The 22366-nt window shown below is 37.6% G+C and overlaps 1 protein-coding gene across 4 annotated transcripts in view; it reads left to right on the forward strand.

Annotated features, from left to right (window-relative positions):
• The window catches only part of RNF217 (ring finger protein 217), a 119857-nt gene extending 98362 nt beyond the window's left edge, over positions 1-21495 (forward strand). For 3 of the 4 annotated variants that reach the window (XM_059700242.1, XM_059700240.1, XM_059700243.1), the window contains 3 exons: positions 6799-7000; positions 10500-10571; positions 11936-21495. In XM_059700242.1, coding sequence (XP_059556225.1) covers positions 6799-7000; positions 10500-10571; positions 11936-12009 — 348 coding nt within the window. In that variant the 3' untranslated portion in view covers positions 12010-21495. The remainder of the gene's footprint in view (positions 1-6798; positions 7001-10499; positions 10572-11935) is intronic. The other variant, XM_059700241.1, reaches the window with a different exon arrangement.
• The last annotated feature ends 871 nt before the right edge of the window (positions 21496-22366 follow it).

Consider the following 22366-nt stretch of genomic DNA (forward strand, 5'->3'; position numbering starts at 1 on the left):
GCAGGTTCCCCAGCCCTGGTCGGGATGTGTGCAGGAGGCAGCCAATCAACGTATCTCTCTCACATTGATGTTTCTCTCTCTCTCGTTCTCCCACTCTCTGTAAAAACGAAATGGAAAAATATCCTCGGGTGAGGATTAACAAAAAAAAGATAAAGAAAAGCAGAATATAGAGTATTTTTTTAAGAAGCTTGATAAAAATAGAAGAGTGAGGGTAATTATTGGCTAGAAGAATTATTGTGGAATTAAAGGAAGGATTTATTAGGATGTGGCAATACCTGGACTTTGGCAGGCTAAGCAGAGTACAGTTGCAGAGGGGAAGGGGTCAAAGTGAATGTAAAGGAGGGGAAAACTGGCGTCTGAATATTTCTGAGAACATGAGGCATAAGCTCCAGGGAAGAAGGAAGAAAATTAGGGGCTAATTTTTAGTACAGCCCTACCCTGGAGAATAAGAATTGGACAGTACTCAAGACTCTTCTTCAAAAATTCCTGTCATAAATCATAAGACTTAACTTGAGATGTATATGAAATTTCCTGTAACAAAGAAAACAAGTACATCGAAGCACAAGTGCATTGAGGAGGGCAGCTACTAAAAATATGTTGTTGTTGTTTTGAAAAGCAAAAATCAAAATGCTTTTGGTACATTGTTTTAAAAACAAGCTGTTATTACCTAGGAAACAGTAAGCATATTTCCAATTACGTACCTGTTTTTCAGAGATCATCTGGACCTATTACGCCCAAACACTGATTGCCTTGCCATTACCTTTCTGCCACAGCCGTACATAATGCCATTTTAGGTTACCAGACAATAATGAGAATTAAATTATAGAAGTATATGTGTTTTTTATGAATAATCTCTTATTTACAGATGGTGCTATGTGTTATGAATAGCATAGGCTCAGAAATGATCCGTTTTGTTATTTCTGTCTACTACGTTGTGAACTTAATAGCAAAAACTCTTATTAAAGAAATATCGGGCATATTCCGAACATTCGTCTCATGGCTTGAAGTGTAAAGAGGTATTTCACAACATTTAGTGTTTAAATATTCAACTCCTTTAAGTATCAGCAAGCCTTATTTGTTATAGATGGAGAAAAACCCTGTGAGTAATATCAAACCAAGTGACATTTTTGGTTTATGAGTTGTCAGTTCAATCTAATAGACTAGGAATATCTGGTCTGTCCTACTCTCTTTCTGTCTCTTAAGTAGAAACAAAAATTTTGATTCTAAATTATAGCCACTGGGTGATGTATTTCTATTTTTTTAGCTAAGCTAAATCAATGAATGTTTTGAAGTGATCATAAAACAGCTTCATTGATAAAGAAAATAATTTATGTAAATGTAATTTAAGCCTACATTTTAAGGCTCTGTGTTTTAAAAATAAAGATGCAATTGTCAAAGTGTGCTCTTGAATGAAATATATAAGGAACTCATTTACCATATGAAATATATTATCCCCTGGGTGTTAGAAGACCAAAATTACAACTTGCTTAACAAATGTGAAAAGTAATACCCCCTGTTGCACAGTAACTTGCATTGTATCAATTTGTTTTTCTGTTAGTATTAAGTTATAATATACTAGAGGCCTGGTGCATGAAATTCGTGCACTGGAGGGTGGGGTTCCCTCAGCCCAGCCTGCCCCTCTCACAGTCCGGGAGCCCTCAGTGGATGTCCTACTGACGGCCACATTCTAGCAGCAGAGGCTTGGAGCAGGCGTCCTGTATGTGTGTGTCCACTGGGGGCCGCCCCCAGCCGCATTGGAGGCTCAGAGCAGGCGTCCTGTGTGTGTGTGTGTGTGTGTGAGTGTGTGTGTGTGTCTGCTGGGGGCCTGTCCCCAGCTACACTGTGGGGGCTTGGAGCAGGGGCCCCCTCTGTGTTGATCTCTCAGGCTCCTGGCCTCCACTGTGTGTTTTTCTCTCCCTTGAGCTGTGGCCAGGGTGGGGTGCTGCTGCAGGCTGTGCTTTCCTGCTCGTGGATCACCAGATCACTGCAGAGACCGGGGCAGGCCATGCTGGGTGCTGCCTGTGGGGAACTTTCCTGCTCTGGGATCGCCATGGGGTCCCAGCAGCAGGCCCACCTGGGGGCGGGCCACCCTCCGCACTTGCCTGCTCTGTGATCGCTATGGTGATTCCAGGAGCAGGCCCACCTGAGGGCCGCCCGCCCTCCGCACTTGCCTGCTCTGTGATCGCTATGGTGATTCCAGGAGCAGGCCCACCTGGGGGCCACCCGCCCTCCGCACTTGCCTGCTCTGGGATCGCCATGGAGTCCCAGCTGGCAGCGGGGCTTAGGCGGCACACGGGGGTCCTGGCTGGGGCGGGGCTTAGGTGACGCGATTGCGCCACCTAAGCCCGGCCACCCAGGGCTGCACACGGGGCCCGGATGGCGTCTGGCGCTGGCCAGCCCTGCCTGCAGTATGCAAATTAGCCGCCATCTTTGATGGCGGTTAATTTTCATATGGCGCTGATTAGCCAATGGGAAGCGTAGCGAAGGTATGGTCAATTACCCTTTTGTCTTTTATTAGATAGGATTTTCATATAATCAAAATATATTCACAGTAGTATTAAAGGAAGTACTATGTATTTAACAGTTAGTAAATTAATGAAATTATTTTCTCAAGATTAAATCATTGCTTTATGTGTGTGAAGTGGTCAAATTAATCTATAGAACCATATAATCCTGCAGTGTACAAGGTTACTGTAGAGTATTGTCAGAGTTTGGAATTTTATCACCTCCTGTACAGAACTATTGGACCAACAATATTTTAGTTGCCTGCTGTGCTCAGAATATTATTTTAGAAATAAGGAAAGACTGTTCAGAGAGACTATAAATTGCTGTCTTTGTGATTTAAATGAAAAAGTAAATTTGCCTCATAAAGATTTCAGAAGTCAATGAAACAATATTACACACAGATATAATGTGACAATGAAAATTGTAGGTGAAATTTTGAGGAAAATGAACTGTTGGTGACAAGTTGAACTTACTAGAACAACCTTCCTGTCAGAAAAAGTTTTGATACTGTTTTAAAGGAAGAAATGAGTTGGTCCCCCCAAAAAAGCTAAGACACGCAGGAAGACTCAGATTTGCCTTGTGCAGGAGACTGGAAACATAGTCTGACTAATGCAAAGGTTATGCTGTCATTTAACTAAGATGATTGACCTCTGGTTTTATCTTTAAGTTTATAATAAGAGGCTATTTAGCATGATAAAGACACAGACATGAATCAAAACCCTTTCTCTATTCACTCTAACAGCTTGCTTTTCCGAGCTCTGGTTATGAGTAAGAATGCCAGTCTCATGGTACGGTTATGAGGCTTAAAGGTGCTAATCTGTTCACAATGCTTGGCACATGATGTGCTCTAAACAAACATTAGTCCTTTTCTCTTTGCTGGTCAAATGCAGCACGACGCTTTGTGATCAGGAAAAGTTAAGCTTTACTGTCTCCATTTCAAGATCACGTGCAGCCCACAATGAAAAAGTTGAGTGTATGACGAAGTCATCTTTATTTTGGCTGCCCAGCAGTTCTCTTTAACGTGCTCAGGTGGTTTAAAGAAGGATCGGAAGTGGTGCCAAGGTCCAGCAGGACCTTTGGCCTACATTCTTCCTGTACACCACCCGCTGTGCTAGGGGATTTGGGCACAGGAATCGTTCTTCAGAATCGTTCCCAGAAACAGGCATGACAGAGAAATGCTGGGCTGGAGGGTGAGTTTACCTGGAAGCAAAGGAGCTTGGGCTTCAGAAACCCTCACCTGCCAAGTCCCTTCTTAGGCATGTACCCCATTTGTGTTTGTAATTTACATTCTTCTCCTTAAAGAGGGCCCTCAAATCAGATAACCTTCTGGCCCCATAAAACCTACATCTGTCAGGTAAAAGAAAAGAAGTCGATACAATTTTTTTTGTAATGTATTTATATTGATTTCAGAAAAGAAGGGAGCGGGGGAGAGAGAAAGAAACATCAGTGATGAGAGGGAATCATTGATTGGCTGCCTCCTGCACTCCACCTATAGGGGATTGAGCCTGCACCCTGGCATGTGCCCTTGGCCGGAATAGAACCCAGGACCCTTCAGTCCTCAGACCAACTCTTTATCCACTGAGCCAAACGGGCCAGGGCTCGATACAATTTTAAAAGGATGGATTGGCCAATAGCAGAAAAAGTAAGTTTTGCCTCTATGGACCAAATAATGAGTTGTTAGTAACCTCTGACCACAGATGCTCATTTGCCCTTAACCACAAGCTAGCCCTTCCCTATCTAGGAAGGCGTCCTCTAGTTCAGCATCTGCCCAAGAATTACCCATGTCAAGAAGTGAGGAAAGGGACCACCTGGCAAACAGGAGGTGTGCTGTTACATTGCCCATGTTACTCACATTTTTCGGTGCATAAAGGGGAATCAATAGTATATTGTTCTGACTCAGGATGTGACAAACAATGGGTTAAGCACTGTACATGCATTATCACATGTTAAGTGATATTGAAACTGAGGCTTGGGAGAGGTCAAGTAACTTTTTTTTGTCATTGATCTCAGAGAGGAAGGGAGAGGGAGTGAGAGATAGAAACATCAATGATGAGAATCATTGATTGGCTGCCTCCTGCACACTCCCTATTGGGGGTTGAGCCCACAACCCTGGCATATGCCCTGACCCAGAATCGAACTGTGACCTTCAATTCATAGGTTGACACTCAACTACTGAGCCATGCTGGCCGGGCTCAGGTAGCTTTTTTATACAGCTAGTGGAGCCAGAATTTAAACAGAGGGCTTCTTAAAATCAAAACCCAGGCTCTTTCAACCTCCCTATGTGGCCGAGGGTTACCTGCTGAGAATCAGCCACTGGGAGAGAATGGACATTTAACCTACAATCCACCTAGTGATTTTGAATACCTAACATCCTGTCAGAAACTTAGTGCCCTTTTCTTCCTTGGTTCCTTCACTGATCTTGTATTAAGTGCCTGTAATGTGCTGCCCTGTGCTTAGTTTTTATTTCTTCAAAATTGTCACTGCCCCCTAGAAGCTTTCCAGATGGGTAGGTAGACAGATAGGTAGATAAATAGGCAGGCAGATGATAGATAGATAGATAGATAGATAGATAGATAGATAGATAGATAGATAGATATAGATACTCAAGAAACTTTCACCATTACTATGATTAATATCTTTGGTTATTTTAAAAGCAGCCTCAGAAATCCTTTTAAAATTCATATTGTTTCTTTAAATCAAAGTTTAAAATTTCAGTTATTTAATCACTAAAATAACTGTTTTCAGTTATTTAAACTGAAAACACTGCATGTGATTTGGAATTAGCAACTTCAAAAATTTTATTTTCAAAATCTGTAAAACAGAGTTAGGTTTGAAATGGATAATTTTTATTATCTGTCAACCTTTTAATTACTCCTTTTACATTAAAGATCTCTTATTGCTGGGTGACTTTATCCATAATCATTGTCCACTTTTGAAAAACATAATTGTAACTGCTACAGAAGCTCAGGGAACTAGACTGTGTATCGAGGAAGGAGAACATTATTTTAAATGAAATATGTAAAGTCATAGACTGGCCAAGGCTTAACTAAAACGAGTCAAGCAACCACTGAGGGTTTGGCTCATGTGATTAATTGTGACGTTCTCGGTTGCATTAAAATATTCATTGAACGCTAGTCCCAAAACAAAGTCATGGGTAGAAACTCTCAATAGTCAAAATGGTATTGGAGACATTTTAAATACATTTTCTAAGTAAAGAACTTTAGATATAATGATTACAAATATATATATGATAAGAATAAGTGAGCTATAGTTTGAATGTATTAAGTGCCTACTCTGTAGTGAAATGGGAAGACTGCTTTTAGTTGGCCCTGTTTTAATCACATGGAGTTGGACAGTGTTACCAAACCTTTTTAATGAAATACTAAGTTCTCTTTTATGAATGCTCACCTGAGAAACTAATTGTGCACATCCTGGAATGAAAGATGGCTCCAATTTATGAGTGTCACTGAGGATTCTGTCTGTGTCAAGTATCCAATTATATCTCAAAGAGTAAAATCTTGATTATAACATGGCCTCAGGGCTGAAGCAGTGACTACCACATTGGGTATACGGTGGACTATTCAAGAATAAAAGCCTTGCTGTTTTCCGCGCGGGAGGGGAGGGGAAAAAAAAAGGAATAAAAGCCTTCTTACATTAAGGGTGAAGTTGTGTTTCATGTAACTTGACTGCAATAATTGAGGAAAGTGCTTAGTTGCACAAATAGAATTCTGCAAACAGTTCTATAAACATATTTGCAAATGATATTATGGTTGGAAACTAAAATGGTATTGTGAATACACTTCTAGCACCTATCATTTTCTTCCACACAAAGAGCTTTCTGCTTCTTGATGTTTATTCAGAAAAAGTTTTACATAATACGGGCTTTTAAGGAATCCTCTTTATCTCCTCTTATTCCCCCAGTCGCCTTGTTGAACACAGCTTACACAACATCCACTTTCCAAGCATTTTAAAATGCCTCCTGACCATTGAGTTGGGTGTATGTCTAGAAAGACATGTGAGCTTTCTTTGAGATGTATTAGTTTAAACATTAGTCATAACCAGCCAGCAGCGTGAGTACCTGAAATGTTACTGAGCTTTGCACACATGAAGTGTTTGACACAAAGACGATCCTGGAGAACATGATTACAAGCAAATTGAAAGGCTCAGGACTGCTATGTACGAAAGGTTTATATAGTGGCAAAACTTGTAAGTGTTGTTCTGTAACATTTGCCAGATTTACTTGCTGAAAGTTTTAATCGCCTTTCCTTCCCTTTCCCTCTTTTGCCGACACAGATCCACATCCAGAGAACTGAAGGGTGTGATCACATGACCTGTTCACAATGTAACACTAATTTTTGTTATCGATGTGGGGAGAGATACCGCCAGCTCCGTTTCTTTGGAGACCACACATCAAACCTCAGTATATTTGGATGCAAATATCGCTACCTCCCAGAGAGACCTCATCTAAGGAGATTCGTGCGAGGGTCGGTCTGTGGTAAGTATTGGACATGACCTTGAGGCATCTTCCCTGGAGAAGTGAGGAGTGATAGCAGAACTCAGAAATGGAGTAGCCACGGTAATGCTGACCACTGCCAGCTATCCTAGTGGGGCCTTTACTCCAAAACAGGGGGGAGATAGTCTCTCTCCCCTTGAGTTTATAATTAAAAGCTTAAGTTGGTTGGCAGGACTGTCTTACATGAGCCACCAGATTTTGTTCAAAATAAAAATTACTAATTTCTCTGCAGAAATGTAAAATTAATTTTTAAATTTCTGTAACCTATTGTAAGGCGCCTATTGAGAGAAACGTCAGATTTATTTTTATATTGATAATACCTAGCAGTGAATCTTATACCTACCCCTCTCTTCGTTCATAGAGGATATGCTATACAATAAAAAACATCCATATGTTTCAGAGCCCTTAATGGAGTTCCATTGTATCCATATAGTTGATAAGTCACTGTATATCTTTTCTGTTGTATTAATAGCTAACAGTTAATGTACTGAGTAGCAAATGCCCTCAGAGCATACAAATCCCAGTTTTTCCTCCTTCTTAATCTTCAACAACACACAATGTCATACACAGATATGCAAACATAAACACAGGTTTTTGCTCTGGCCTGATTCCACCTTCATGTGGGCAATTCTTCAGACCTCATAGTTGTTTCAATAGCACTGACTCCCCTGGAATGTACCCACTGTGGGATTTCTTCCTCTCTTTTCATCACAAAGAACTCCAATATGTCTTCCTGTGGTAGTTTCCCATGTATATGCGACACTTGTTAACATCTTCCACGTTGCCCATTTTCTACCTCCTTTTGCCTAGTTCCTTCATGAAGCTGTTTTAGAGCTCTCTTTAGCTCTCCATCACTGCTATGTAAACCACTCCCCTCTCCAGTATCATAGGATGGTTAATCAGGCCCACGCTGGTGCTGATGAGACATTCCTATCAAGTAAAAGAGAGAACATGTATTTTAGGATTCACTTTAGTTTATGGAGACCAGTTGCCATCATTTTCTAAAATCTTGTATAACCTCTATAAAATGTCCTCACTGAAACTCAAACATAATTGACCATAGCCAACATAATTCAATATAGTCAACATTGATTTTAATCATTTTCAATGACTTGATTTGCTTATAATGGTATATGATATAATTATATAACCAATATTTACGTATTAGTTATAATAGACTTGGGAGAGATACTCAGGGAATCTAACCCCTATTTATAATAGTAATACCAGGAGAAAACTAATAGCAAATTAAGTTTTGAGCTGTAACCTATTTGTAAGTCTATGCATGCAGAGAACAACCTACAAACACAAAATCCTACATTTTTTGCGTTGTTCTTTTCTTTCCTACTTCAGCGCCGTTTCGTGGCACGATAGTTCTTTTCCTTCCATTCACTAGAATCCTCTTCTCAGAGCATACAAGAGTCGAGTTATTTAGCAGCCTGTAGAATGCACAGCTCATAGACTTTGTCGGCAGGGAAATCTTTTCTCTGTTCCTTTTCTGTTTTTATTTAAAGTTGTTATGGTCAGCTTTCTGTAAATGATTTTCTTTTGGGCCTACTTTCTGTTCTGAGTGTGTGTGTGCATGTGTCGAAACAAACCTGCAATGTAGGAGCAGCTGGCCCTAGGATAAGCTCTCCCTCCCACACAGGTCTTCCACCTCCAGCACAGCTGCCTCTAACTCCTGTGGACCACACACCCCGTAGAGGGGTTCCCACTTCTCCCATCTGCACAAAAGGCAGGAAAAGGGGTTACTCTGTCAAAGGGGTTACCTTTGCTGCCATATAAGAAGGAAGAAGGATTGACCCTAAGGAAGCCCTCCCGCCCGCTGTTCTTATGTGACGTAACCCAGTTTGCTCCCTTGGTTTGGGACCACCGCCTCCAAATGTCCTTGAACAGAGGCACAGAGGGGCTGCTCTTCTCTCACACCTGGAGTGTGGAAACCATGGTCTACATTGTGTATGGCTACATGAATGAACATACTGAGCTACATGCACAGAAGAGAAACAGAGTCTTTTAAAATATGCAGGCCAAGCCCAGCCAGTGTGGTTCAGTGGTTGAGTGTTGACCCATGAACCAAGAGGTCCTTATTCGATTCCGGGTCAGGGCACATACCCAGATTGCATGCTCGATCCCCAGTAGTGGGTGTGCAGGAAGCAGCTGATCGATGTTTCTCTGTCATCAATGTTTCTCTCTCTCCCCTTCTCCCTCTCCCTTCCTCTCTTTCTAAAAATAAATAAAAACATATTTTAATAAATAAAATATGCAAACCAATATAGTCTAACCAGTTTAGCATAGTTTTAAGAATGTACAAAATGTCATTGTTCAATGAGATTTAATATTACTTAATCGGAAAACTATAAGTAAAACCCAGGGTGTCAATTGTGTCAAATGAATGGCAATCTTTTACAATTACATGTTAAACACTGTATTTTTTCTATCTGTCTGGTCATGATTCCAAATGGTTCCAAAGACCACTTCTATTATTTTTATGTAATTGGATATTCCAAATTACTGTCCTTCATTTGTAGAATAATGTTGCTGCTTTATTTTTAAACAGCTCAGTGATTCTACTGCCGAGTCCCCCCATTCCTTCCTCCTCTCTTCGTGTGTCTGGGCTCTGCATCTGCACTGCTATGTCACATGCCTTAGGATGAAGATTATTAAGATTATGACATAATAGGATATTAACTATTAGGCTTTTGTGTGTGTGCTAGTGCCTTTCAAAGTTAGTGGGATTCTGATTGTGAACTCTGCTATGTTTGTATATACCTGGTGTTTATTATAATCAGTGCTCAATTGTTTATTTAGGGAAAAAAAGGCTGATTGATGCCTTTGGGCATCCTTATCAACGTTTAGACATAGCACTTATTATAGAGTGCTTCCTTTTATAATTTGTTAAGATGATTTACTCGAATAACTTCCAATATATTGTATGTTTATTGGTAGTTTTCTCTAAAATAGTACTGCAATATCCTTTTATAGTTGTTTATTAGGTGTTGATATTGGTTTCTTTGGACCTGGAAGTAAATAAATAACTTTTCCAGAGGAGGGCTTGGGCAGAAGTCCTCTACAGCACCTACTAGCTTTCCATTCTGTGAGCTAATTATATTTTTGAGACACAACTTAGATTATGTCACTCCGTAATCTTTTAGAATCTTGAAAATTGAACATGGAAGAGACCTAAAGGAAACGTCCTGGGAGAATAAAGTGAGCCAGTAGCTTGGTAGTTTTTTTGCTTATAAAGGATAAATGATTTATGAGATGTTTGACTAATGTGCCTAGGACTGCAGTGAAGTTACTAAACCTACATCTGTATATAATTGTTCTACACCTGATACATTTCCTTAGCGAAAACTGCCTTCATTATCATTAGACTTCCTTTAAAATATAATATACACTGTGGTATTAACAAACATAGCTGAAATGTTTGTTGGGTAACTTTGCTCTAAAACTCTAAATGGTTTTGCCTTTTGTTTTCCAGCTGGAAAATTATTTGTTGCACCTCTAATCCTGGTCCTGGGATTAGCACTAGGGGCCATAGCAGTTGTAATTGGTAAGAAACACTTAACATATACGAGATTAGAATTCTCTGCGTGCCATAGAGAATGAGTGCAAATGTAATCATGTGAGTCTGTTATTAAGTGTACACGATGTCTGTTCCATGCTTGCTTTAGATAGGCAATTGATTTACAGATTCAGAGGCTCGTATTTCATATAGGATGTATTTGTGTGGCACTTGTTCAGTCTATGGACACCTTGTACCATGTATCTTATGAAGCATCATTAACCCCCTTTGAATAATGGTATTCATACAACTAGTATTTTAATGAAAGAGTCCAGTGGCCTAGAACCCAGATTTTTTTAATTCTGAGTTCCGGTTGGATCACCAAAAAAAGGGGCTCTGGTACACCCTTGGCTGTTTGGTTTGTTCCAGTGAAAGAGTGCCCTGAGTGATAAGAACATAAACCCAACATATACTTGAGCCCTGACCAATAGAAAATGTGTCAGCGATGTGTATAGTGTTATGCACAGAAATATATTAAAATATGTTTTTTAAAGCAGTGGTTTCTGAGACTCTAGCTTTTAAACCACCTGGAGAGGAGGGCCGGTTTAAGCACAGGTTGTAGATCCCTCTCCACAGTTTGCGATTCAGTGTCCGGGCAGCGCCCATGGGTTTCTAGTTCCAAAAATGTCTCAGGTGATGCTGATGCTGCCGGACCAGAGACCACGTGTTCAGAATTATCGCTTCAGAGAACATTAAGTTAAATGCTATAGGTAAAGGCACCTCTGATGATGGTTTCACATAGTGGATGGAATTGTTTTCTAAATAAAATAACTTTTCATATGTAAAGTTCTATTTAGCAAGGACTTTGCACATATGGGACAGATGGAATTGTAAAGTAGCTGACATGTATTACAGTGAGCCAATCTTTGCGTAGTAGATACTATTGTTATCTGCGTTGTACAGTCGAGGAAATGAAGGCTTCCTGGGCCAATCGTAAGTGGTAGAGCTGGGAATGAAACCTGACATTTGGCTCCGCAGCCCATGCTGTTAGTCACACATTATTCTGTCTGAAGTAGGAATATCATAGGATGCAAATGGTATAGCTAGAGCTAATAAGTAAGACTTAGACCTAAGGTTTGATATTTTGATAGAAAACGTTGTTCCATTTTCAAACTGGTATCACTGGAGATTGTCAAAGAGGGGAGAGACCTAAAGAAAATGAATAAAGAATGAAATCTTGTACAAGTAAATACATTTTGTGCCATAGGTATCTCTCCTCTTTTCATTTTCACATATTGCTAAATTATGATGATTTGTAAACCATTTTCAAAATGGAAAATTTTCAACTATGTAAACCGAAATGCCTCTCCTTCTAATGAGCTTACAGTGTTTTGTTTTGTTTTAACCCCTAGGTTTATTTGTATTTCCTATCTATTGCCTTTGTAAAAAACAGAGAAAACGGTCACGGACAGGTATGCACTGGTGAAGTACACATCATTGCATCTAACTAAGCTGGTCCGGGTAAGAGCTATCCAGAATGGCACACCCGTCTTGAGAGTTGCGTCTTGGAACACAGCGAGAGGACCCATCTGCCATCTCGTGTCTCCGTGGTTCTCTGCAGGTCACGATGCCTCTAGCTCCGTTGCACTCCCCACATGGTATCCCGGCCTTTCCTGATACTGATTGCTGCTTTTACAGAATGGTCACTTTCATATACTATAAGCACCTATGTCATAATTCTGACCTTCTTAATGGGTCTTGGAAGAAATCATTTTAAGTAAGAACCAGTTATCCTCAGCACTGTCTGAGCATGCCTCTCCCGAGAGTTGCTTGGACTGTCTTTGTACCTGAACCCTCCTCCAGCCCATCCGTGAGACTGGGTGTGAACAGCCGAAGTCCCACCTGTACCAACAAGCAAGGCCACCTTTCAGCAGATGAAGCCTCACCATATGCCCCTGTTTCCGTCTGTGGCCCAAGCAGTGTAATTCCTTCCTCCTTCCGATGCTGTAATTGTCTAAAAAAAATCTCAGTGCCCAAAGGGAACGAATGAAACAAAATTAATGAGAAGAATCGTGAGTTACTGAAGTGTATACGTGTAGGGGTATGAATGTGTGTGTTTAAAGATTTGTATTAAAACTCGGCCCAATGACCTTGTACTGGTCAACTTCCATGCCTCTACACTATTTTCCCACATTTTCATAGATATCTTTAAAGATGAGGATTCGTTTGTGAGCATAATTTGAGAATGTACTGAATTAAAGTCAATTTAGACAACAGGCTATTTCGATTGTTGACCCTTTCTATTTCTTTCTTTTTGTCACACACACACACACACACACACACACACACACACAACACACAGAGAGAAATGTGTGCCTTGTCACCCAAGGATTATCAAACTTTATAAACTGACAAAACTGATTGACTGATTTTAGGAAATTCTCAAGACCTGAACATTCAGTCTCAGATTTCTTATATTTTGGCTTACATGTTTCACTATATGAATAAATTTTTTAGGCAGAATTAGTTCATTTAAATAACAGGTTTGCTGTGGAAAACACTGCTTAATCCTTTAAACAGATCCCTATTCTGCTAATTTTTTAAACAACTTATAATTACAGATAATTTTGCTTTAGGTCAAGGTGTGGCATTATTTACTCCATCCTCTCTTTCTTTCTCTCTTTTTAATTTGTTCCAAGTTTTACTAGTTTTGAAGGATTTTTTCTTATGTTTACTCTTCCTATGCAGAATAATGTGTTGGTATCTTTTCATGGAGGGGTAATTTAAAAAAAATGTGTTTATGGGTTTATCTAAAATATAAACTGCTTTTGGAGAAGGAAACCCCCCCAAAAAATGAAGGAATTATTTTCAGGAAGTTTTACCAAGCTGAAGAGGACATGTAACTAAATTATGTTATTCCTTTGTTTTCATCACAAAAGTTCATCAGCAGAAAGGAAGTAAAGACCCCTAAGAAGACTAGTTTTCACTTGTTTCCAAATGCTTAAAATTAGTTATCTGCATAGGTATAGCATTAATTTCACAGCAACCTTGTGTGAGTTGAAATAGATGATGTGAAAAAACATGCATTAACATGGATAGTGTGTCTTGTTGAACTCCAAGGTATAAGAATATTTATGATTTTTATTTTATCTAAAAGTCCATGGTATTGAAGTTTCTGAATGACACTCAGAATAGCTATACTATAGCTTCTGGACTAGACTATTTCCAGGTAGAGGAGGGTGTGCCGTATGGTTCTGGAATGTCATACTACTAAAGCATAACATGATACCAGAAAAAGCAATGTGCTATATAGTTTCACAAAATCATCTTTCCATTCATTCATTATCCATCCATTCGACAAATATTTATTGAGTGCTTATTCTACATGCTCTAGTATTAAAACTGAGAGAATGAGAATTTCCATCTTAAATCCATGTAATTCTTTCCTAAAGTGCTTAATTTTTGTAAATTTGTCTCTTCCAGACTTAGGTGTTAGTTTGACAATACGTGAATATAATAATTCTAAATCTAGTGGATATGGTTATGTGTGATATATATGTATGTATATATACTATTTCCAAAGAAACATGTATATATATTATCCATATATTTATGTAGGATATATATGTATACATATATAATATCTTCATAGATGCATATGAATACATATGCCACATACATATATATACCAACTCGCTAAATAATATACTCTCTGGTCTTAGATAATCTATTTTCTTAGGTGTTGTGTCTGTTGCCTTTGGCCTACTCAGGGATTTTTATTTCTTTGAATAACTATTCTTTGGGAGATATTTTTATATTATTTGGAAACGTTCCAATTTTCCAATTACAAAGTGGTATTTGTTACCAGTGAAGGCTGTGTCATCGATGCTTCAGCAAGCATGTACTGTGTTGCATAGGATTGTCCTTTTTCTATAGCATGGATTTTTTTTAAATGTGTGTGTTTTTCCTCTTTAAAAGTTGTTATAGATGGGGCCTTTTCTTGTTGGTGACTTAAAGTAATTATTTGTGATTTTTTTTTTAACTAAGTGGCATTAAGATCTTGGAAAGAGAGAAGGAATTAAAAAGGATTATATGTCAGTGCCAACATTGAAGTTAAAACAATAGTAATAACTTTTGGAATGAATTCTAAAAACTACTTTGGAGAAAGAGGCGTACACATAAAATATCTTTCTATCCAAAGCGTGTCATTTTTATATGTTTTTATTGTAAATTTAATATATACTTTTTTTGAAAAAAATCAAATCATACAGAATTATAACATAAAAATTTCTCTACTTAACCCACTCCTTATTTTCTAGGGGTAGACACTGTTAGTAATTTGGTATGTGTCCTTCCAGACACTTTCTACAGATATACAAACAATTATTCGTATGTGTGTGTGTCTGTGTGTATATTAGTTTTATACAGCCAGAATATTAGCATTCTTACTGTCCTGTGACTATTTTCCATTTTATTATATATTGGTAGACACCTTTCCATAAGGGTTTAAATAGAGTTACCTCATTCTTTTGTAAATTACTACATATCCCACTGTGGGGGTATACTTTAATTTATTTAATTAGTCTCCTGTCAATATTAAGATCACTTTTTACTTCTCTAGTACAAAGCATCAGTGAGGGTCCTTTATATAAATTGTTGTCAATTTGTGTTAACATTTCCATTAAGTTTTTAAATTTGGTTCCGATAACATATTTGTAATAAAATGTTAATGCATTTTCTGTGAATGAGGTCATAGAGATTGTATATTTGAGATCTTTTTCTTGGAGAAAAAACAATTATATAGAAGTGCATAATTTTAAAAGAAAAGCATCTTTTGCAGGATAGTTTTACTCCTGCTTAATTAGCCAAATAAATATCTTGCCAAGACATATAAAAGAAAATTAATGTTATTGTAATAAAAATAAAATTTAATGAGATGTCTATAAGATATCCAAGGAAGGTACATTGATATTTGGATAGCCTAGTTTTAAGACTTGAGGGATTTAAATGAAATAACCAAACCGATCACATTTGTCCCATTTTTTGGTAAACACTATCCATGTCCATGCATGTTGCTGCACAAAGGAACTTAATTATGCCATTGTGAAAAGTAAGAAGCAATATCTTGGCAATTATGAATGGCCACCGTTATCTATAGAAAAATTATTAGATGGTATGCAGGTTTGGTGGTTGGGACGTTTATGACTTGTGGAATAATGTGAAACATTCCTTTTACAGTGAAGCTTAGCAGTTCCCTAAGAACCCCTGCATGTGGACTTACCCAGAGAGCTCAAACCTTTGGTACAAGCAACATGGTGTTGCCACCACCTTGATTTTCTGATAGGTGCTGTTGTATCCTGAAGGTGGATCAGACAGGAAAACAATCAAAGGTAATTAAACACCACTTGGATTACAACCTGATATCTCTAATCGTACTATCCAGACAGCGGTATCAGGATTCAGTGGTGCCTGTCTGGAGATTCCTTGTCCAGCCACACCCACCATCTCTTGAGTCCCTAAATCCTAATTGAGCCTTTATCTTTCAATCCTACCACCCAAATATATGGCCGGTGGCTCCCCTAAAATACCCTCAAACCACTGTAATCCCTTCTAGTCCTTGGTGATTCCCCCCCCCCCCACCTCATTTATCTCTACTCTGATGCTCTAGCTCCTGTTGACTAAAAAACAAGAGGAGAGGCAGGAGGGGGTGGAAACACACTCTGGCATGTGCAGAGCATCAGCATTCCCTCCTGACCTGTGTCAAATTAGAGGACATCTGCCAAGACAGCCATCCAGTTTCCCTTACACAAATGCGATTGTTTTTAGAATTGGACTTTTGTGCTGCCTGTTAAATTCATAATTGCTTTTTTAAAAAGTTAGTGGCCTAAATAATACTACTTGGTATACTTCATTAAGGACTTCAAACTTTAAAATCAAATTATGCCAAAAGCCATTTTTAATTTTATAAATAAACTGCACATATGCCTTAATGTGCGTCTCCCTATTGGATTATATGCCTGTCCTGTCATATTTGTGGCTGAAATCTATCCCAGCTACGGAAAGTAATTTTTCCTGTGGTTAGCTTTATTGTTTTGTGTTAATATCATAAATACAGCCCTAAAAGTCATTCATGCACTTTAAACAGTTGTGCCATTTAACTAATTTGACAGAATGAAAGAAACTGGTAACATTTACTTGATGGAGGCGGTAGAATAACAGTGTTAGCAATTATGTGTCAGTTCTTTAAATTTGGGGAGCAATCTGAAGCTGAAAATTTAAAACAAGTAAAATATACCTGAAAAAACTAGCTGAGTTTCTGAAATTATAGCAATCCTGAAAATTGGTCTCAGGAGTGCAAATATAGCAAATAATTAATAAATGCTTCTTAATAACCTTGTTGGGATGTTTGTTAAAAATATGAAGTTAATTTCTCCTGCAAGTTTTAACTGCATTTTCGTATTTCATGAAATCTATAAAAGAAAGTCCACTGACGAGATATAAATGAAAACTATCACCAATCGCTAGTTTGAGAGTATTTTTGTTTTCCAAATCTTCGTAACTTAAGTATGACATTTTCCTCCTCCTATGGAAAATAAGTTCCAAACTCCCATGTTTAATATGTATAACGACAAATATTACTTCAATAAAACGGAAATAAGATTGATAGAATCATTAAGATACGGTCTGAACAAAACCAGAGGCCCAAAAGGTGGGGAGTATTTAATACTGTGAAATGTCTTTTGGGTGCAAACCAATGATGCAGACCTTTAAAAGAGAAAGACAGCGGAACTCTTTGTAACTGTGGCTTTAAGGATAGAACTGATACTCATTTCGTAGCTAACAGTGTGTGGCTCTTCCATTGTATGCCACTGTGGTGAGGCTGGAGGTGTAGTAGCCATTATCCAAGAGGCAGAGAGGCACAGCAGTGTCAGACCTGTGGCTGTCCATTTGGAGCGTTGGCTGGAGCCGCCACATATCGCACACACAGTGCCAATGTTAGAAGCATGTAATTATGCTTATGACACACTACAAATGACATGAAGGCCAATACATTATTATTTAAAATATATAAAAGATTGCCACTGCTTCCCACACCCCACACCCCACCCCCAGTTCCTTATAGCTTATAAAAGACATTTCATTAGGTGTATTTAACTCTATATCACCTAGGTTATATTACCATCGAAACTATTTTTTTTCTGGCCTCTCTCACATTTTAGTTACTCTGTTCCACCATTAATGTTAAATGATGTTCTTCCCTACGTGTGAAGTGATACTCTCACACTTCCAACCTCGAGTTCCTCTTTTCTTTTTTTTAGATTTCCTGGTTGTCTTGCTTTTTCCCTCTGCAGCTCCCTTCCCATCTTTGCCAAATGTGGGATAAATTCTGTCCCACCGCTAACTCCTCTGACACTAAGGAAATGAAATGCAAACGCTGAAAGGACTTCATAATTTGGCAGTCGTAGTGAGCGTAACTTACTTTGGCTTATTTTATCTGTAAATTAAAATATATCAGAAGTACCTGGGACAGAGTTGGAGAACCCTGCCCAGCCCTCTGACAAATAAAATGAATGAGATGTCAGTTGGATCATGGAGCCTAAAATATTCTACAACCAAGCCTCAGCAATTGCTTCATGAATACTGTAAGGTTAATATTGTGTTTGCGTATTAGTTGAACAGAAAGTGCGTGTAGACATTCATCCAACCTGACAACAACTCATTCATGTTTCATCCAAAATGGCCAAATGTGTGGTTTATGGTCTTCGTGTTAGCGAAAAAGTCCTACAGCTCAGATCTGGGGCTGCATTTATATAGTATAGCATTTGTATGTAAGACTCAACAATGGGTTTAGAATTAGAATTTTTGGTAATCTACAGTAGATCACAGTCACTGATATTAGCCCTATTCATGAGAAACCATTTGTCATTTGCAAATGTTCACCTTTTTCGTTGGTATGATTTTGATGCAAGCCACACTCAATATATATTTAATATCGGTTTAGTACACGATGTGGAAAGTTCAAGGGAGAGTCACAGGTATTAAAGGGCCCCAGAGATTGCAAAATAGTGCATTTCACAGATTCTGCCTCGCAGTTGCCAAGCTGTGCTGTCTTTATCGGCTCCCCACAAAGCTGTTAGGTGTTCACCTCATGTCCCAGTTGGGGAAACAGTCTCAATAATCCAGTAAATTCTTAAAAATAACGTTTTAAAATGAACATATACCCCCTGTGTCAAAATATACATTCACTGTTCCTTTCAAGTAATACTACCTAATATTTGATATAAATATTATGCTTTATGTTCCTTTATAAAGAAAATTCTAAATAAAGTATATGATTTTTTAAATTAGCTGATTACAAGCCCTTTTTCTAAGGCTCGTTTTTTTAAAAGTTCCATATGGCCATAGTTTACTTTTGATATTTGATCCTTTTCATTATAATTAAAATTCTATAAATGGTATTGAAAAAAAGTAATCAATCTTATAATTCATACGATACCTAGAATGGTAATGGATACATAACTGTATAGATATAGATCTATAAATCCATTTACCTTGACAAGGACAATTTGTTACAGATTTTTCATATAAAAATTAATTGACAATCTTGTTGCTTATGAAAACAATTATTCAGTAGTAGATTTTGAGGTCACAGAAACATTTTTATGTAGAAGGAATACAAAAACAGTAGCATTAAATTGTTTTTATGTTAGTACATTATTTATTAAGTTGCCGCAACAATTAGTTGTTTTATTTCTATTTTAAACTAAATTGATTATAAGACTCATGAAACAAATATATTTATATGTGTATATACCTACTGCAAAACTGGGACAATTAAATTATTCACATTCTCTTTTTACACAAAGAGTGTAAATTGCTAAAGAGAAAATTGTTTGGATGTTTAATATATTGCTGTATACTCAGAAATTGCAGTTCTAAGGAATAATTGTCATCTCATTTGAATTATCATAATATATCCCATTTTAATTAAATTTCCATGAATAATTGCAAATGAGAAGAATTTTTTAATTGTAAGATGAATGACTTTCATAAGTAGTTTGTACCAGATTTTGTCATCTCATTATATATTACATATTTTTCATTTTGTGTAAAATTAGTGGTCATTTTCCAAATAATGTCATATTTTTATGTTTAAAATTAGCCTAACTGAAAAGAGATTTTATTTACTCTTTTCAATGATATTGGAAAATATTTTATTTTATGATTAACATTTTTTTTACATTTCATTAGTCAAACTATTAACTTAGGTATTCATAAAACTATGTGGAGGAAACCATTATGAATGTATTTTAACAAAGAGGCAGGTAGAAATAAATTTTTAAAATGTATCATGTAGAAATCCCTAAAAGAAAATTAGAAAGGAAAAAACAAATGCTGTTGAGATGAAAATGTTGGAAAATAAGGAGTATTTAAGACCTTAATCAACTTCTTAATGCCAAATGATTATTTTGTGCTGTTGGTTTCATGAATTGTGCTTTTAACATATAATTTCCCCCATTTTTGTGTTTATACATTTATTACTGAAAAGAAAGGAAGAAGTTGGTGAATAAAAGCTGTGGAAACTGGTGTTGTTACCATTTTCCAATAGCACTAATGTATAGTTCCCTATAACCTTTCCTACGGTGCTTTGTGATGAGAGTGTATAACATTTATATATGTTATTGGTGCCTTATTTTTTTCACTTGACTTTGTTTCTTACCTAAAGAGCCATATATTTTTGTGTGAATGTTCCCTGGTCCCTCTATTTAAAGGCCTTGATGAGACAGTGAACCTTTATGGGTATAAATAGGTTGCATTTGCTATCTTAATCCACTGTGTTATCTCTAGAACAGTGTGTTAGCCAATGTATTTTTCTTAAATTCATTCTTCATTTTTAACCAAGAGTATAAAAAAATATTAAACACCATAAATTGAAATCATTATAATTGAAACATTTTTAAACCAAAAAAAAAAAAAGAAAGAATGATGATTATTAATGTTGAAAACAGGAGTTGGAATGGTTGCCTATAGCTCCTATTAGGACAAAGTTACTTGTCAAAAAGCATTATAAATAAAAGTAAGTATATGTTACTTCAGGAATTTGACCAGTTCTCTACAACTTGTCTTTGGCAACATGTTATCTGTCATTTACTTCCACACAGATGCTGAAAAAATATGACATTCACTATTACATGCAGTTATTCATTCACAGTGGGCTCAATGGACATCAAGACATTGTGTACAATATATTATTTTGCTCTTCTTGGTCTTGCCTTTTGTGTTAGCTCTATATAGAAAGCTAGTTTTGTTGTATTCTTCATGTACCATAGTATATAATTCAACTTTTCATGATGAATGTATGATGAATAATTAAAATAAATCATGTGCTTAGAAAAGACACAGGCTGTATGTGAAAATATGTGTTAAATATTTGACAGAAAAATAATCTTCCTGCCAACAGATATGTCCTGCTGGACAGGACTTGGAAATTAACTTTTTTTTAAGCAGTGAAATTTTTAAATCTCTTACCTCAAGGATGGTCAATGAATATGTATTGGTTTACTGCTCCCTCTTAGTAAATGCATTCTCACTTGCTGCTGGCAGCAAAAGCACCCAATGTCAGCTCACACAAATTTTAGGGGCAAGTCTTTCAAAATGGATACCGTGTGATATTTTGGAGTCTAATTTTGGACACTCAAATATCCCTATTGTCTTTTGTGGGGGGAGGTGGGGCCTTTCTATTTTATTGTTTTTGTTGGTTGATTTAGAATGGAAGGGTAATCTTAATTATGACATCTGATCTCATGGAAGGATATAAGGACACTCACTCTACTGGGATGAAAACTGTCATGGGAATCAACTATTTTGAATGTCACTGTCTGAGCTGTTGTATGGATTCTTGTGGAGTGCTGTGTACTCCCATGATGTGTGCAGCAGCATCCAGCAATGCCTAATAAAAGTTTTTAAGAGAGCAGAATCTTGTCTTTTTTCCAATAGATTTGGAATTTAAATAACTTAAAAGGTACAATTTGACAGTGCCAAATTATAGGCCTTGAGGACAGTTCTGAGGTCTCTTGCAGCGTCCCTCTGTCTGGTCTCATGAGAAAGTAGCCAGAGGATTGCTCCACCCTAGAGCTCAGGAACTGAAACATAACAGGTCAAGATGTGACCTTTATCTTGCAGACTTCCTGCAGTGGGATCATTATTCAGGTCCTGGCTACTGGCTTCTGCTACCAGGGTTGTTGATTATCCAAAGGGAAAGGCTAGGTCTCTGTGTTGAGAAAGAGAGAGAGAGAAAAAAACATGATTTCCAGAACTAGGATTGAAGCGAAATAAAGTCATAAGGACCTTCGATTTCAATATCTTCAGTCATTGGATTTAGGGCCCCTCTCATCCAGTATGACCTTGTTATGGGTAAAATTGTGTTCATCCAAAATGCATATGTTAAAGTCCTAACCCCCAGAAACTTAGCATGTGACTATTTGGAGATAGGGTCTTTAAAGAGGTAATGAAGGTAAAATGAGGTTATATTGGTGGGCCCTAAACCAATATATTAAAAAAAAAATGGAGCCCTGGCCGGTGGACATTTGGTTGGAGTGTCATCCTGTACACCAAAATTTTTGCGGGTTCAATACCCGGTCAGGGTGTTACTGTTGTAACTAGCAAGTTATTAAAATTAATAATAGGAAGGAAGCAAAGGGGAGGCCAGATATTATAAGCATGGTCCGATGGGCAGCTTCACCAGGAAGCTGCAACTTCACTCTCCCCAGGAAACCACCATTCCATTCCCTGCAAATCACTGAGGGGAAAGGAGAAGATGGGCATATGGCAGTGAGGTCAGC

The sequence above is a fragment of the Myotis daubentonii genome, chromosome 6, assembly GCF_963259705.1.
Source record: "Myotis daubentonii chromosome 6, mMyoDau2.1, whole genome shotgun sequence".
Taxonomy (NCBI): domain Eukaryota; kingdom Metazoa; phylum Chordata; class Mammalia; order Chiroptera; family Vespertilionidae; genus Myotis; species Myotis daubentonii.